Genomic DNA, 15,026 nt, shown 5'->3' with positions numbered 1-15,026 from the left:
CACAATACAAAGGCCTGGTTTTTCACTAATTTATTTATACAGTAAAGTACACTCTGTCACTGTCATCCGAAAATCTTACATTTCTTGCAGGTATAGATTGCGCATTAACATCCTAATGGCTCCTCATATAAATGCTTGTCAGTTGTTACTTTGCTCAGTGGTGACCTAACAGCTTCAGTGGTGATGTCATCGGACTCCGCTAGGATTTATTTTAAACAAGTAAAGAAACTACTCTTCATGGACATTATTCATGGAGACAATCTTTGGTTAAAACTACTTTGGTTTTATTGTGAAGCTGAAGTGCTTTTTCCATATCATGCCTTCGCCATCTTGACTGTAGCTGCTTTGTTGTAATTGGTTGTTTCCTTTCAGGGAACCTGATGACGTAGTGAGCGTTCGAAAAAAGTCGCGCGGCTCCGGAAGGGTTCTGATGATTTCGAGGCCAGCCACTTTGTGGGTTCCACCCTCAGTTTGTGCAGCTGGAAACTCGGACCCGCTTTGCTTCCAGATGAAGCATACCATCCTCTCTGCCAAACACAGGTGTGAGCCCCTTCACCAGCCTGCCTAACGTCTCAGAAAGTTCCTGAAGTGTGTCTTGGCTTTCAGTGGTATATATTCTGTCCATGAGTTGTTTGGTGAGGTTGACACATTTCTTCCTCAGATATGACTTGCTCACTCGCTTGCGTGGTGGACTGTCACAGTCAGGGGTCACCTGTGTGTCTGCAAAGAAAGTTACACTAAGACAAATTTGCACTCCCTAAAATTTGAGATTACAGGTTAATGATTGTAAGACAGTAACTTTTATGAAGTTCTTCTCTCATGTTGCAGATAAACCTTACCCTTGCAGGTTACTGGCTCACTGACTACCTCCGTGCCCCACTCGTCCACTGAGTCTGAAGTCATGGAGCAACACGTGGCATCCAGGTTAAGAAGCGGGTGTTCCCTGTATTTCAGGGATAACTGCTGCCACGTCCAACCAGGGACCTTCTGGAAGACTGCACAGAAATGTTTGCATGGCAACTTGTACCACCTCCAGTCATCACACTGACAGGAGGGCAAGCTGTCGTCTGACCCAAATGCCAGTTCATAAGACTGGTCCTCCTGTGTCTCGCTCTTCACTCTGAACACACCGTCACCCAGCTTGACCACATGTCCCTCAGAGAGAGAGCTGTCCATGCAGCTCGTGATGTGTTGAATGACGTCTGCGGGTCTGTCCCACAGGAAAGGAGGGACACTGGAGTCACGCTGTCTGTATGACCTCACATTAGCTTCAATGTACCTGAAAGAGAAACATTATTTTTGCTGACATGACGTGCACACTGAAGACAAGCTTGTGCAAATGGAAAACTCACGTCCTCCGCAGTTCAGGGATGTACACATGTGTCACGATGTCCAGCATTTCAGATAATGTCCGGTCCCTGTAGTCCTCCAGGTATTTGTGCTTGAACAATTTATTCTGGTGTTTAGTCTCCTGGCTTGTGATGATGGCTATATTCAGTGTCTCTTCTTTGAAGGCAGACACCCATCTCTTAAACAAAGCAAGATATAGCGAGGGTTTGTTGTGGCGATAGAATTTCAGCTGTTTGAAGCCAGGCTGCTTTATCACCTGGCACAGGCTTAACTTAAAGATCACAAGTAACCCTTTCAAACTATATATGACCACTTAACCTTTTTAAAATGTATAGAACATATATATTTTAATATCTATCACCATCTAGTGATGAGATTTTACTCAGGGCAATTTTAAATAAGCCAAACTTTACTTTAAAGGGATATAATCTGGAAGGTAGTGGCTTGTGCTGTATTCTTCAGCATTAATGTGACTGTCACACATAAGCAAGTCACCCATGTTGCTGTGTTCAGGCCACCCAAGGCTTTTAAACTTGGTGATGATTTATTTTAATGACATAATGTATCATAGTTGACAAAATCCCCAATTTGTTTTCTAATTTTATGTTAGTGTTTCACAAAATAGCAAATCTCTTTTCTTTGCAACTTCTTTTGTCCCATTTTCTTTCAAATGTCTCTGTGCAGGAGCTGCTTTTTTCTCAGATGCTTACCTTTGCTTTGGACAACCACGTGTCTGAAAACCAGCTCTGAAACGCAGGATTTTGTTCCCAGGTGTGGCTGGCCATCAGGGCCTTCACTGCCTCCTCGTACTGCTCTGTAGTGAGTGAGCTGGCTATCGCTTTCAGCTTTGTAAGAGCATCTCCTTTGTCAGCCACTCGATGCTCCTTCTGTATCCATTCGTCCCATGCCTTCTCCCTGTGAAAGTCACTGAGCAGCGCTTTGGTGCCTGCACAGAGGTAGAAAGAGACTGAACAGAGAGCACACTGATATATAATCATAACACCAACATGTATAAAAAGAGTAAAAATCCACAGTGATCACTTTTTTTTCATTTTAGCTCACCGTACCTTCAAACACAGACTCAACAGCTTGGATTTCGGCAGCGTTGCAATCGACCATAAAGCTTGCTGGCCTCCAGTCTGCGTTCCAACACTTGAACACTTCCAGACCCTCTTTGATGGCTTCTGTTGTTTCTTCTTGGAGTACCATCACTCCCACAACAGAGTAGCACATGTTAGTGCGGACGCACAAGAAGCACAGGGGCAGAGGGTAGCGGATTGTTCTGTAGGCGGCATCGAACACGCAGACGTCTGCCCCATACAGGCGCAGCAGCCTCATCTGCCACAACGTTTGATGGCAGAAGAGGAAGGAGGCGTCCTCTGTACGGAGGCGCAGGTGGAACTTGTCCTCAGGTGTAGCAGCACACCATTCTTCAAACAAACCCTGCAACAAATACAATCTTTTTTTCTTTTTTATACGGACTAGTCACATGCTGGTGTTTTACCCAAACAGGAGTGATAAAGGCGCCGCTCACCTCCAGGTTCACCTGATCGATTCTGTGCCGAGCCTGGTCCTTCACCTTAGCCATTATATTTCGGAGGTCCTTCTCTGAGGGGTAGTACCGGCGCCTGGACGCAGGGGGTGGGTTAGCTCCCTTAAAAAGCTCGGCTGTTACAAACTGAGCAAGATGACGCTTCAGCTCGCTGACCTTCCTCACGCCCTGCTTTCTGAGCTCCACCACCTGCTGCTCCACTCTTGCGTCCACGGGCTCCTTTAAACATACCACACTTGTAGTTTCACATGGAAACACAGATTTTTGTCCTTTGTGAGGAGACTGTTGTTCGTTACCATTTCTCCCATTGCGTGCCCAGCATGCGCACTTGGCTGTGTAACAACATAGCATGTTCCCCACACAACTGGATCTCTCTCCAAAGCCTCTTTCAGCATCTTGGAGGCTGCCTTCTTACTCCTCTCCCTGTCTTCTTCCAACTTACATGCATGCAGATAGAAATCAGAGTGGTGATCATGGAGAGAAACACGTGCCGAAACAAAATGATTTAGTCTGAGTCCTAAACTCGTACTCCATGCCTTTCTCCTTTAAATTCAGCTGTCTTTGCTTAAAGGTCACATTCCTGTAGGAGAGCCAACATTTCCACTTACCTTGAATTTAGGGAATGTTGCAATCTTGCTGATTGATATGGCTGCTGGGCATCCCACCTTTTTACTAGACTGCGAGTTTGATTTGTTCCTAACTAAAGTGTGGTCAATCATCTGTGGATTATGGGAAAGAAATCAGTTAAATAATTCATTCAATAATTCATGTCAAGATTAGCTAACTTGAGCAGAACATCTAAGCATACTCAAATCAAACACTGAGAAACAGGTGGAGTCGTGCGCCTTTCTTAGTAGCTGTGGTTCACTGCTGTCCATTAGAAGTGAGCAGATTGATCCTAATATTGATAATATCCATGCTATCCAAGCCTATAGCATCTTTAAATGACAGTAGTTGATCCAAAGTGCTTTAGAGACAGGCACATCCGAGGTCTCCAGAAAGCCCCAATTTCAAAATAAATGAAAAACTAAAAGGTGTGTTTTGTTGTGGAAAAGTAAAAATCACACTGACTTATAGGCCATTAAATTGTGTTCAGAAATTGGACATTAATGATGATTCGTCTGATAAATCATGACGCAATGCTCTCCACTACATAAGCTGCCTTTTATAGGTTTAAAGCGTTGTCACTATTGGTCCTGTATTTACTTAGTATTGGATTGATACACAAATTTCAGTATCCCACAGCACTACTCCCAACTCGTCTACTCTGCGCGCCTTTTTCTCCAAGGCTGCAGCGTCATCGGTTGCCTGGCAGCGAAACAACCAATCCCTCGGATCCTCGCATCACCAGCCAGCCTCTGTGTGTGTGTTGAACGTGCAGTGAAATCACCGTCTTTTTTGCCCTTTCCTCGGCATATCTCTGCTTCTGAGCTACGGCGAGGTCCTTGCCCTGATGGCAGACGAGCCTTTTAGAGCCCACAAACATAAATGGGACTCCCGTGAATTCAATGGCTGGCATCCCAGAGCCCCCAGCCCACTGCCAGTAGACGCGGTTTCCGGGCAAAGGATGCCAATCTGTGTGACAAATACAAGCATACGACCTGATGATAAGACCCTGGCGTTAACCGACACACTCACTACTGAACCATAGCAGGGAGCAGTGTTTACGGCTCTGCTGTCCAGCTAGCAGTCACTCTCCATTTCGTTACCTTTGTCATTATAATGGCGGTCCACGGAAAAGGTGATAAACTTAGTCTGAGACTCTTCCTCCAGTTCTTTAATAAAAGAGTCCAGATCGGCAGAGTTTTCAAACTGTCTCATGCTAATGCTTAACTTTTCATGCTCATACGGCTAACGGCGCTACGAGCAGTCACAGCGGAGTTTCCTTCTTCAAGTTAAATAGGGCGAGTTGCTGCTTTATGTGGAGGACATTCATCGGTTTAGTTTTTCTGCGATGTTTCGCTTTGAATCATCATTTCTGTGCGTGAGCGACAGCTTAACGTCCCTTGTGCAGATCCAATGTAGCACCAAGCAGCGCTATGGCATCAACGTTCCCAAATCCACCAATGACAGTAGCTCCTGAAGTCACGTGACGCGGCGCGTTTTAGTGACGGTTTCTATGTTTTGACGAGTCCGTGCTAGCCGGAAGTTGCTCGGGTCTGCAGTCTGCATTCGTTGGCTGCTTGTCTTGTTTTGCTTCTTTGCCATGAATAAAAATAAGGGCCGCGGAGTAGCATGGGTGAAGCCGGCGGAGCCGTCCTTTCTCAAGAAGTTTAAGAGCGATGTGGGGTACAAAGAGGGACCGAATGTCGACACTAAGGTAACTACGCGGTTGGGTTAGCCGTGCCAGTTAGCTGCCCCGGGCCTACCAAACCGTTATCTCTTTCAGTTGTGTGACAGCTACACTTTGCGACGTTTGTTTCTGAGCGCAGGCGCATGGTGTTCATATAAGGAAGAATAAATGCTATGAATCATAATTCAACGGAGGGTCCCATTCACTGAATTGAGCAGTGAGGCCGCACGAGCTACAGCTGGACCATCAGAGCAGTTTCGAACTGCGCTGCAGCGTTCAGCTGTGACTGCGCAGGCGTTCTACTACTGAATTTATGTATTTACATTCTACAACAGAAAGCCACGGTTTTTCATGAATGGGTTTGTTTTTTGTTTTGTTTTATGAAGTTGTATTTTTTTAAAAAACACACCAGGACTTGAATCATGACGCTGAAGTACAGGTTCCTGATTTTAGTTTGAGTGTCGGGCTGCTGATGAAGTGATTATCACTGAAATAAGAAACCTCGGTACCGTCATTCACAGTGAATGCAGGATTTTAAAACACTTCTCACACGGGCTAACGGTCTGTTTGCTATCCTAGCGTCAGGTGATGCCAACACTGGATGACGACAGCGGCAGCGATCGAGAGGACGAGTTGCCTCAGGTCGTGGTCCTTAAAAGTGGAGACCTGACTGCAGAGGAGGTGAAGAAGATGAAGGATGAAATACAGGCTGGAGGCAGCTCAGAGAAAGGTGAGAGTCCAGTTCAATGATTTAATTACACCAGGAGTAAGAAAATATTTACATATGCATGCACTGTATACAGCATGTTAACATAAAACCCTGTGTTTGCAACCCTGCACATACATACCTCCGTCTGCCCCGCAGATGGTCAGCCTCCTGACGGTAAAATCCTTTTCAAGAAACCAGCCAAGCGCTCTTCCTCAGATAAATTCCAGGGCATCGGTGCTAGCTCCAGCAAAAAGAAGAAGAGCAGTGGAGGGGACAAGGAAAAGGAGGAGGAGGAGGAGGAGAAAAAGGAGGCATCTGGAAAGAAAGTTAAAAATAACAGCCTCCTGTCATTTGGAGGGGATGAGGAGGAGGAGGACTGAATGGAAGTGGTGAGAGTAGGCTGTCAGGAAACAGGAACATTGTACTGAGTATAAGACATGGTTCAGCCTGTCCATTCTTTTTAAAGGACAGTGCTACTGTTTTTGCATGTCATACATGACATATAGATTCATACATTTTTAGTAAAGCATAAAAATCAGCTGGCACAAACTGAATTTATTCCGAGTCGTCTCCGTCTGACTACAGGGATGATTCTGATTCATTTAACAGTCTGAGCAGAAACAGTGAAGCTGAGGGGGAGAATGAACATGCATCAAAGAAGATGAGGTTATACTTCTGTTAGTGTAACCTTATCCTGCATCCATGTCAGGGTCAGAAACTACACAAGGACATTTATACAGTACTGTGTTACTGATAAGAGAGGAGTTGGTTCAGCTGCTGTGTGAAAGCCCACTCTGACATGTTAGCAGGACGTTTCCCTGGTTACAGCTACCAGACTGTTGACTCGTGTCACTTTGTAGAACTTGGTGACTTTGTTGTTTTAACATTTTAGTTTGCATGTTCTCGTGTGTGTTCTGTGAGGACAAATATGAACTTTTAAGGTGGTTTAGTTCTCAGGGGACTAAAGTCATGGCTGTGGGACAAGAATTCATATTTTCACACACAAACTCAAAGTTTATAAATGTCTCAAACACAAGCAGAGAGATGTAAACCAGCTCCTGCTTGATTCTGGAGTTGATGAGTGAAGACGCACATCACCGTACGGCTTTACCTCAGTGTAGCTCTTTCACACAACACAGGCAGGTAGTTGAAGCAGTGTCTCTCTGAACTGCACGGATTCTGAAACCAGCTCATCTACATGTTTTCAGGTGCTCCTGCATTTGCGTCCATAAATAACCTGAACTGTGTGCTGTGCTATAGATCCAATCACTGTTGTATAGCTGTGGTCATAGGACCAGGACTAATTAGTGGAAAATCAGTTGTGCAGCGTGGCCCCCACCCCACCCTTCAAGCCCAGTGTAAATAATTGAAACAGCAGCAGGCAGAGAGCTTTTCTGTTTCAAAGAATCAGCGCTAATGAATTCCAGCAGATTCGGTTTTCCTGAAATTTATTTGATGCAGCTTCCCTTAATTATTTTTTGTTATACTTCTAATCAAAGTCACAGCGGGAGCTACTTGTGAATTTTAATTTAGAAAAACCAATTAATTCAGCTGCGGGAGCCGCTCGGCAGTGCTCTCCACAAAGCAAATCCCAAAGAAAAATATAAGATCATCGGAAGCGGGTCTGCTCTCGCATTTAAAACACTCAGAGAGCTGCAGGGAACTAAATTTGTCCAGCTTCAGTTTAGTGTACTGGTAGCAGTGGGGGTCTTTGTTTTTAAAGTATTACATGTAATGCGTCCATTCATCAGACACAAACGAACATCAGCAGCTGATAAATGGATGTCATTAAATTCCAGGAGCAGCTAGTTTAATGGAAATTAAATAAATTTTGTGTGATTACAAATTAAATTGTCCCCATATGACAGTATTGTGAGTTCTTTCTTCAGGTTCCAAAGTGCTGCGGATCACTGTGTCACACTCTGAATCAGCCTGGATCTTTGTTGCTGTGTTTGAATCTTGTGTTGTGTGTGATGAGGTGTGTGCGTGTCTGGCAGCCGTACGCAGGGGCTCATTGTAGAATCTTAAATACAGTCAGTCATGCACTGAATGTATGAATATTTTGTAGCTTCGACTGCGGAGCTGAACAGTCCATGTAGAAACGATGCATTTGTGTCAATGCAGTTGTGATGTATCTTTTTTTTTGGTGTGTGCATCAGTTTTCATTGTGTATTTTTTGACAGTGCTACGACTCCTGTGAACTTTTGATATAAAAATATTAAGAAATCTGTGTTGGTTGTTTTTACTGTCAGTGGGTGCGTTGCCTCATGAGTGCCACCTGTGTTCATGTCATGAATGAACAGATCTACACCTTCACTATTCTTCAGATGCCGGTTGCCTAATTCTTCTTCCTCTCACGCCACCTGTCAAGCTTTCCACATGCATAGTTTCACTCCAGGACTGTCTGAGAGCAGCTTTGCACGATTAACAGTTCAAAATATTTTTTAAAGTTTCCATTGTGTCTTAAAGCAGATTTGGTTCTTTTTTCCCCCCCTGATTGGCTGCCTCTTGCAAAGAGGTTTTAACTGGTGGGTTGAGTTTCGAGTTCCTGGAGAGAGCTCCATAAAACATGTCCCTTCATTGGTCTCCAGCAGAGCCAATCTAAAAAAAAAAACCAAACAGTCAAGTCTAAACTGGACATAAATGCAGCTAATAAAATCGATGCTTACAACCTGTGAATTTTATACCTGCAAAAAAAATCTAAAGATCAACATTTTTGTTCATTTAAAGAAAAAAAGTAAAGATGAGTTATTTCAACCTCTTTATTCAAAAAGGCATGTTTCATTCTCACACCTGCATCCAGATCATTACAATTGATGGAAGAACCTTTGACTTGGAAAAAATCAAATAAAATCATTGCATCACATGATAGGACGCTGCGCTCGTGTTAGGCAGCAGCCTCCATCGTCCATGTAATAAATACACCCGCTGACATGCAGCTTTGGAAACACCTTTTTTTTTATTAAACTTTAAGGCCTGTGCTGTCCCTCTCCACACGGACTCGTGTTCTAACAAAACCTCATAAAAAAAAGTCAACTTGTTATATTTGTAAGAAAATGAACATGGCAGATTTGAATCTAGGGAAAGTTTGGTTTACAGAAAGAAGTGCGCCAATTTAAAAGGAACATTCAGAGAGTAGAGCGGCTGTAACCCGCAGAGCCTCCAGCTGCTCCTGCCAGCTCAGATGATGGTTTTCTAAATTCAGGAGAGGACGAGCAGCGAACGCGTTTGATCCCGGTACCTGCGGAGGGAGACTCAGCCTGATATCTACAGAGTGCGGTGGGATACGTGACGGGGGATCAAAGGGAACGAGGCCTCGGGGACACCTTTTGACATGCAGACAGCAGGTACTGCAGACGAACAGCTGGGTGCATTACTGCTGCTGCTGATTTCTCTTCATTGTTTTCACTGAGAGCAGAGGAGACTTTCAAATGGCTACTTAACAACAACACTGGCACCAGCAGCAAAGCAAGCACATTTCTACTGACCTGAAGGTGGGACGGAGCGCTCTGCGTTCTGCAGCGCTGATCCCTCCCACATTCGTTCAACTAATTACAGTCAGCTGATTAAAAACTGAAGGGTACAGATATGTTCGTGTCCACCTGCTGGGCTGCAGCTCAGCATTACCATTTCAGATAATGTAAACAGCCAGCTGATCACACAGATTGTAAACAAATCACTTTAAAGCAGAGCTGGTGCATCGTGGGAAATGTAGGTACCTCCAGTACCTCTGGAGTCTGAACAGGACTAGAGATTCGGGGTCAGATTTATCACAGGGCAAATTAGTCATCACAAAAATGTGCCAGCGGGAGAACAATTGTGCATGTGATCCAACACTGAGCTAACTCGTGAGCACAGATGCCAGCACCAGCATCGTACTGAGCAGCGCACACGAGATAATATCCACTAACCTGAATGACATAATCACAGGGTAACATGTTGACTTCACATCAGTGAGAAGCAGCTGAAGGAGAAACATTAAGCTCTGATAATGAGGACGACCTCTGGTAGAAACCGATGACGACTGTGGAGCAAGATCCAGAGAACCTCAAAAACCTGACATCTGTGTGATGGCTGGCCTTTAGGACACACAACAGCAGCACAACACAATTATTTACCAGGCTGCATGTTAGTGAACAGTTACTGTGCCACCCTGTTTCCGTGTATGGACAACCCGAAAGATGACGACTGTCAGCCGCCTGCAAAGCTCCATATTTACATTCAGTGACACGAGGAACAGGAACACGCTTCAGAGCTGACTGAATCACATTAATAAGTTTTGATGTGATACTACAGAGAAGTAAAAAAGAAACAACAGAAGAGTCAGTAAAGTTAACCTTTGGCACCACACCCGCAGCTTTAAGCCATCCACCTGTGCCTTTAACTAAATTCTGCTTATGTGATTCGTTGAATTGCTCACGCCGCTAATTTTGTACTCTGAAGTAGAAAATCTTACACAAATGTGGGAAAAGGGGGGGAAACATGTCTTTGTGCCTCTTAAAGTAAAATCATGAAGCTGCATCCACACACCTGCAGACATGGCAGAAAAAGTTGGTAGGTGAGGGGGAAACTTTCCTCAAATTTTGAAATAAGTGATTGAAGTGAGCAGCGGTGAGAGCAGAGGACGCCGATGTTTGACATGTGACGGTATATTAGAGAGTTGCCTTGAAAGCCTGAAATGTGGCCGTAAAGCTTGGGACAGCTGAGCCTGTGGTGCTCAAATTGTGACTTTGCTTGCTTTTAAAAGTAATTGAACCCTCTGCACCGTCTTTGTTTACAACTGTGTTGATCTGGCATGCTGATAAAATTTTAATGCACTGTAGCAAGTGAGAATTAACCTAAAAATGAAGGCGTGCTGTCGGCGCAGCAGGATGATGTTAGATGAAAGCGTACTGTATCGGTCAGTCTGGGTTTCAGTGCTGACAGAGTCTCTGTTTGTGTGTAAATGATGCGATGCATAGAGCAGCCCCAAGCAGAGTCCCCTGATGAGGGACGGCTAATCTCTCTCGCTCGGTCCGTCCTCACTCCCCAGCACATTCAAGTACAAAAAGAAAAGTGAGTCAAAGGTCACAGTTCGTCAGGTTAAACCCAGCGTGGAGGAGGCTATCAAACTCAAACCCACTCTCTCTCTCTCTTCCTCCTCGACCCCAGCATCAAGTCAAAGGTCGGCTCGGGTTCAGCGGGATCCTGGGCGATGCTTTCCCAGCCTGGGCTTCCAGGTGAGGATGCTCAAGATGATGGCGGGGGCGGGGCAGAGAACCTCTGCTGTTCCTTATTCAATCTCGATTGGTGGATTTTTTTCTCCTTTTCTTTCTTTTTTTTCTTCTTTTTTTTTACTGCTTGATATTGTTGAGCTGTGTGTGTCAGATTCGTTTTCCTCCCTCCTGTCCACAGTCTGCCTCTGTAGGTGGTGGACCGTCTATAAAGATTTCTTGGTGAGTTTCTTGCCCTTCTTCAGGGACAGCTTGTTCTTGACGTATCCCCGCTTCCTCTTGGCCGTCTGTAAACAGAAGAAAATGACACGTTCACTTACACATGATTTTGTGTGTAAGTTTGGCTAAAATGTCCAAAACAGCGGTGAGCTGGAATGGATGTGGGGACCTTTTTAGAGGTGTACTTCTGCCTGTTGGTGTCAGTGCTGCGCAGCTTGTGCTCCACCCGGTCTCTGTTCTCCAGCTTCTTGACCTTATAAATCCTGACCAGCCAGTGCTCTGAAGTGAACGCCTCCTCCAGGTGCTTCAGCTTGATGTCCTTGTTGCCGATCTCGGCGTTGCGTGTCCGGTCGAAGCCCGGGGGCGTCCTGAAGTCCAACTGAACAAGAAACAAAAGCATAACTCAAATGAAACACTGACTAGTTTCTGCGAAGTAGAAAAAGCTCCTTGACGATCTCATACCTGCATCTCTCCAAAGCGGTAGTAAGACATTTTGTACATAAGGCAGTTGAGCAGGGTGGGGGAGCCTGCTTTGTCCACTCTGAACTCTCCTTGGGGGGTAAAGTAATCACTTTCCTGGGGTGAGCCGTGACAAAAGGTGGAGAAAGAAAATAAATTAAAGAAAAGAACGAACACGTGTTCACATGTAACCAGAGAGTGCGAGATGGTTCCCTCACCCTGATGTCCCTGGGGTGCTCCCCCTCTGCGATGCGCACCATCCACAGGAACTTGTTGATGTCATCACCTGAGTAGCCAATCACCCCTCCGAAGATGATCAGGACATAGTCGACATCCAGCGACCTCATGATTTCATAGGCTGCGGTCTCATTGGACGACATGGCTTTGCCCACCTGTTAAGGCACAAACACACCGCAGGTTAGAAATATCACACTTAAGCTGCCTCACAGACCATTTACACTCATTCATCTAACACGTCTTTGGACTGTGGGAGCAAGCTGGACTCCATATGCAACACAGAGAGCAGCCGTGCTTAAGTTTAGGTAAGGAAGATAGAAGCTGCACAGATACAACCCCTGAGAACAAACTATTGATTTTTCTCAGAATGTCGCAGCTTTGAGATTAATGTCAGAATTCTCTGAGAAAAGTCGGAAAAACTCCAAAAGATACCCGGACCTATAGAAACCATTTGTTGGCAAGCACAGCAGTAAAATGGTTCTTGTAGTTGGTCAGTGGATTTGCACATATCTCAGGAGGGATTTTGTTCCACTCCTTCATTTTAGGTTTCTTGGTTGCTGCTTGGAAACTCGAAGCTTCAGCCTCCTCCACAAATAAGACTAAGGTTTAAAGACCGGCTAGGCCACTAAATGTGCTGCTTCTTTAACCACTCCTTTGCTGCCTTGACGCCATATTTTGGGTCATTGTCATGCTTGAAAACTCGACTATGTTCTGGCTGAGGAAAGGAGGAACTGGAAAGGAACTGGTTTTTCAAAAAAAAACAAAAAAACAACCAGTTCCAAAGCATAATGTTTCCACCTCCGTGCTTTACTGTGGAGACGGTGCTTTTTGGGACATACTCAGCATTTCCATTCCTCCAAACACGATGGGTCGAGTTGATGTTTCCTGTTCCCACAGCACTTTCTCCCGAGCCTTCTCTGAATCACTCACATGTTCACTGGCAAACTTAAGATGGGCCTGTGCGTGTGCCTTCATGAGCAGGGGGCCCTGCGAGCGCTGCAGGGTTTCGTTCCATTATGTTGTAGTGCGTTACCAGTGGTGTTCTTACAGACTATGGTCCCATCTGCCTTCGTATCATTAACAAGCTCCTCCTGTGTAGTTTTGATCTGATTCACAGCATTTCTCATGATCATCCTCACCCCATGAGGCAAGATCTTGAACAAAGCTCCAGACCGAGGACGATTGATGCTCGTGTAATATTTCTGAATAACTGCACCAACCTGCTCATAAAGCTTCTTGTTGATGGTATTGTAGCTCACTCTAGACTCCTGCAGGTCTACAATCTTATTCCTGACCTCCTTTGTTAGCTCTTTGCTCTTACGACGGTAGAGGAGAGGTAGGAATGGAAGAAACCGACTCCTGATTTCAGCATGATACACAAATCACGTGTTGTAGAGAATCAAAACCCAGATTTCACTCAATGAGATGCAAAACAATTTATAACATTTATTTCATGTTTTTCTTTTCAAGATTTCTGCCTAATATTCTGTCTCTCTTCATAAAAATCTAAACTACCATCATTTATTTGTGAGCAAACCTGCAAATTCACCAGGGGGTCAAATCATCAGTTCCCCCACTGTAACTTAATGTTTGCAGCTTATGTAAAACACAAAAGGGAAACAAACCAAACATTTTAAACCTAAAATAATTGGTCTTTTCTTCTGGTGGTTGGTTTAGGCTCTGGAATTATTCAGCAACAACCCAGCAGCTGTGTGGAAATGATAGCAGAGTTCACAACCCAGAGTGACCTCGAGTGGAAATGCTCTGGGTTTTGGTCAGTAGACAGCAGGGCTGTGAAACCTTAACTGCTCTTACTGAATAATGAATAAGCAAGTGATAAAAGCTTCATGCACTCCAGGTCCCTCATGGGCTGTTGTTGAGGAAAAGATATTGTTGTTGTTCCTTGTTTTTCACAGCAGAGCTCGCTCTGGGCATCACACGCCCATGCTGTATAGCTTCATACTCGTACTTGTTTATCTTGTAATACAGATCATTTAAGGTCTGTTTTTATTATTAAAAAAATAATAGTTGTGTGTCTGTGCTCTGGAACACATGGATGCAATCCACAAAGTCAGCTATTTAAATGGTTTGAACTTAGTTCTTTCTTATCAATAACCCATTTCCAGTTAGAGAAACTGTTAGGTGACTCAGGTTTTAGGTAACTGACTCGAGGAGTAAGTCAGGTTTTGCTGCTTTGATTTAAATCTCCATCCTCAGTGCGTCTTTGTAGCGGTGCAGCACTGAATCTATGGAGTGCCTCTTTCACACGTACAGTATTAAGCTCTCTTAGGGTTTTGCAGTGCAGTGAAGTGATGCAGTTGTGTCCACTTGGTGGTGTCATACACCAAGGCAACACATCAATACTCAGGGCGCTACACAGAAGTTGTGTAACTAAGCAACCATCAGAAAAAGAAGGGTAAGAGAAAAGCAGTCGGAAACACACGAGTAAAACAAGACAAGGCAGTGAACGCATTTCTGACAACACTCCTCTGCAAACACACGACCAAGCAGAAGTGTAAACTCTGGGAATGACCCTTCAACCCGGATTAGAATTTCCTGGCAATCATTCCATGGCTCAGACTTAAAAGGTTAAACTCAAACCAGCTTTTCCAAACCTGGGACAGGAGAGAAAGGCGAACGGGCAGATCAGCTCTCACCAGTGCTATATGACTGTTGTTCCATGTGTTGTTGTCAACCAGCGTGGTCCTGTTGGCCATGCCTGCTATCTGGTAGCCGTAGTCCCACCACGACATCACTCTGGCGTGCTCGTCCGTGTTCTGCCTCAGCCAATAGTAGGCCTCCCTGAAATCGTCCAGGATGTTACGGGAGCTGTTGGGGACAGTTGCAGATGTGTTAATACTCCTGTGATGTTGGGCCTAAGCATACGCGTTTCCAGCTGATTACATTTATTTTATAACTTAATTAAATTAGCTTTGCCTGATCCGTAATTGAGAATAATCCTTATTGATCGTATGCAGGGCTTGGTGTGGCCCA

General features: G+C 44.7%; 3 protein-coding genes across 3 annotated transcripts in view; 1 reads left to right on the top strand and 2 right to left on the bottom strand.

Moving 5' to 3' along the window:
• Positions 1-15: 15 nt before the first annotated feature.
• Positions 16-5,430, bottom strand: LOC102782843 (uncharacterized). Its single transcript, XM_087847929.1, has 10 exons — positions 4,612-5,430; positions 4,293-4,477; positions 3,511-3,621; positions 3,199-3,339; positions 2,885-3,121; positions 2,418-2,793; positions 2,061-2,296; positions 1,353-1,528; positions 840-1,279; positions 16-720 (listed from the first exon to the last, which is right to left on the bottom strand). Exons 1-10 carry the CDS (start codon positions 4,721-4,723, stop codon positions 467-469), a joined length of 2,268 nt encoding a protein of 755 aa, XP_087704055.1. The 5' UTR covers positions 4,724-5,430; the 3' UTR covers positions 16-466.
• Positions 5,007-8,128, top strand: kiaa1143 (KIAA1143 ortholog). Its single transcript, XM_087847930.1, has 3 exons — positions 5,007-5,222; positions 5,775-5,925; positions 6,061-8,128. The coding sequence occupies exons 1-3, from the start codon at positions 5,109-5,111 to the stop codon at positions 6,282-6,284; spliced, it is 489 nt and encodes a 162-aa protein (XP_087704056.1). The 5' UTR covers positions 5,007-5,108; the 3' UTR covers positions 6,285-8,128.
• A 2,406-nt stretch (positions 8,129-10,534) lies between these two features.
• Positions 10,535-15,026, bottom strand: part of LOC102783133 (dolichyl-diphosphooligosaccharide--protein glycosyltransferase subunit STT3B-like) — an 85,508-nt gene continuing 81,016 nt past the window's right edge. Inside the window, exons 12-16 of the mRNA XM_087847928.1 lie at positions 14,690-14,861; positions 12,014-12,187; positions 11,799-11,912; positions 11,506-11,715; positions 10,535-11,404 (exon numbers count right to left, since the gene is read on the bottom strand). Coding sequence (XP_087704054.1) covers positions 11,324-11,404; positions 11,506-11,715; positions 11,799-11,912; positions 12,014-12,187; positions 14,690-14,861 — 751 coding nt within the window. The 3' untranslated portion in view covers positions 10,535-11,323. The remainder of the gene's footprint in view (positions 11,405-11,505; positions 11,716-11,798; positions 11,913-12,013; positions 12,188-14,689; positions 14,862-15,026) is intronic.

Source organism: Neolamprologus brichardi, chromosome 11 (genome assembly GCF_056152115.1).
Source record: "Neolamprologus brichardi isolate AB-2024 chromosome 11, ASM5615211v1, whole genome shotgun sequence".
NCBI lineage: Eukaryota > Metazoa > Chordata > Actinopteri > Cichliformes > Cichlidae > Neolamprologus > Neolamprologus brichardi.
This window is presented reverse-complemented; position numbering and strand designations above follow the sequence as displayed.

Bases quoted from the DNA above. Each gene is read 5' to 3' on its own strand.
- LOC102782843 (XM_087847929.1), bottom strand. From the start codon at position 4,723: ATGAGACAGTTTGAAAACTCTGCCGATCTGGACTCTTTTATTAAAGAA. The intron at 4,478-4,611 runs GTAACGAAATGG...TTTGTCACACAG, and splicing joins CCGCCATTATAATGACAAAG to ATTGGCATCCTTTGCCCGGA. The intron at 1,529-2,060 runs GTAAGCATCTGA...GCTTTGTTTAAG, and splicing joins CGTGGTTGTCCAAAGCAAAG to AGATGGGTGTCTGCCTTCAA.
- kiaa1143 (XM_087847930.1), top strand. From the start codon at position 5,109: ATGAATAAAAATAAGGGCCGCGGAGTAGCATGGGTGAAGCCGGCGGAG. The intron at 5,223-5,774 runs GTAACTACGCGG...TTGCTATCCTAG, and splicing joins GACCGAATGTCGACACTAAG to CGTCAGGTGATGCCAACACT. The intron at 5,926-6,060 runs GTGAGAGTCCAG...TCTGCCCCGCAG, and splicing joins TGGAGGCAGCTCAGAGAAAG to ATGGTCAGCCTCCTGACGGT.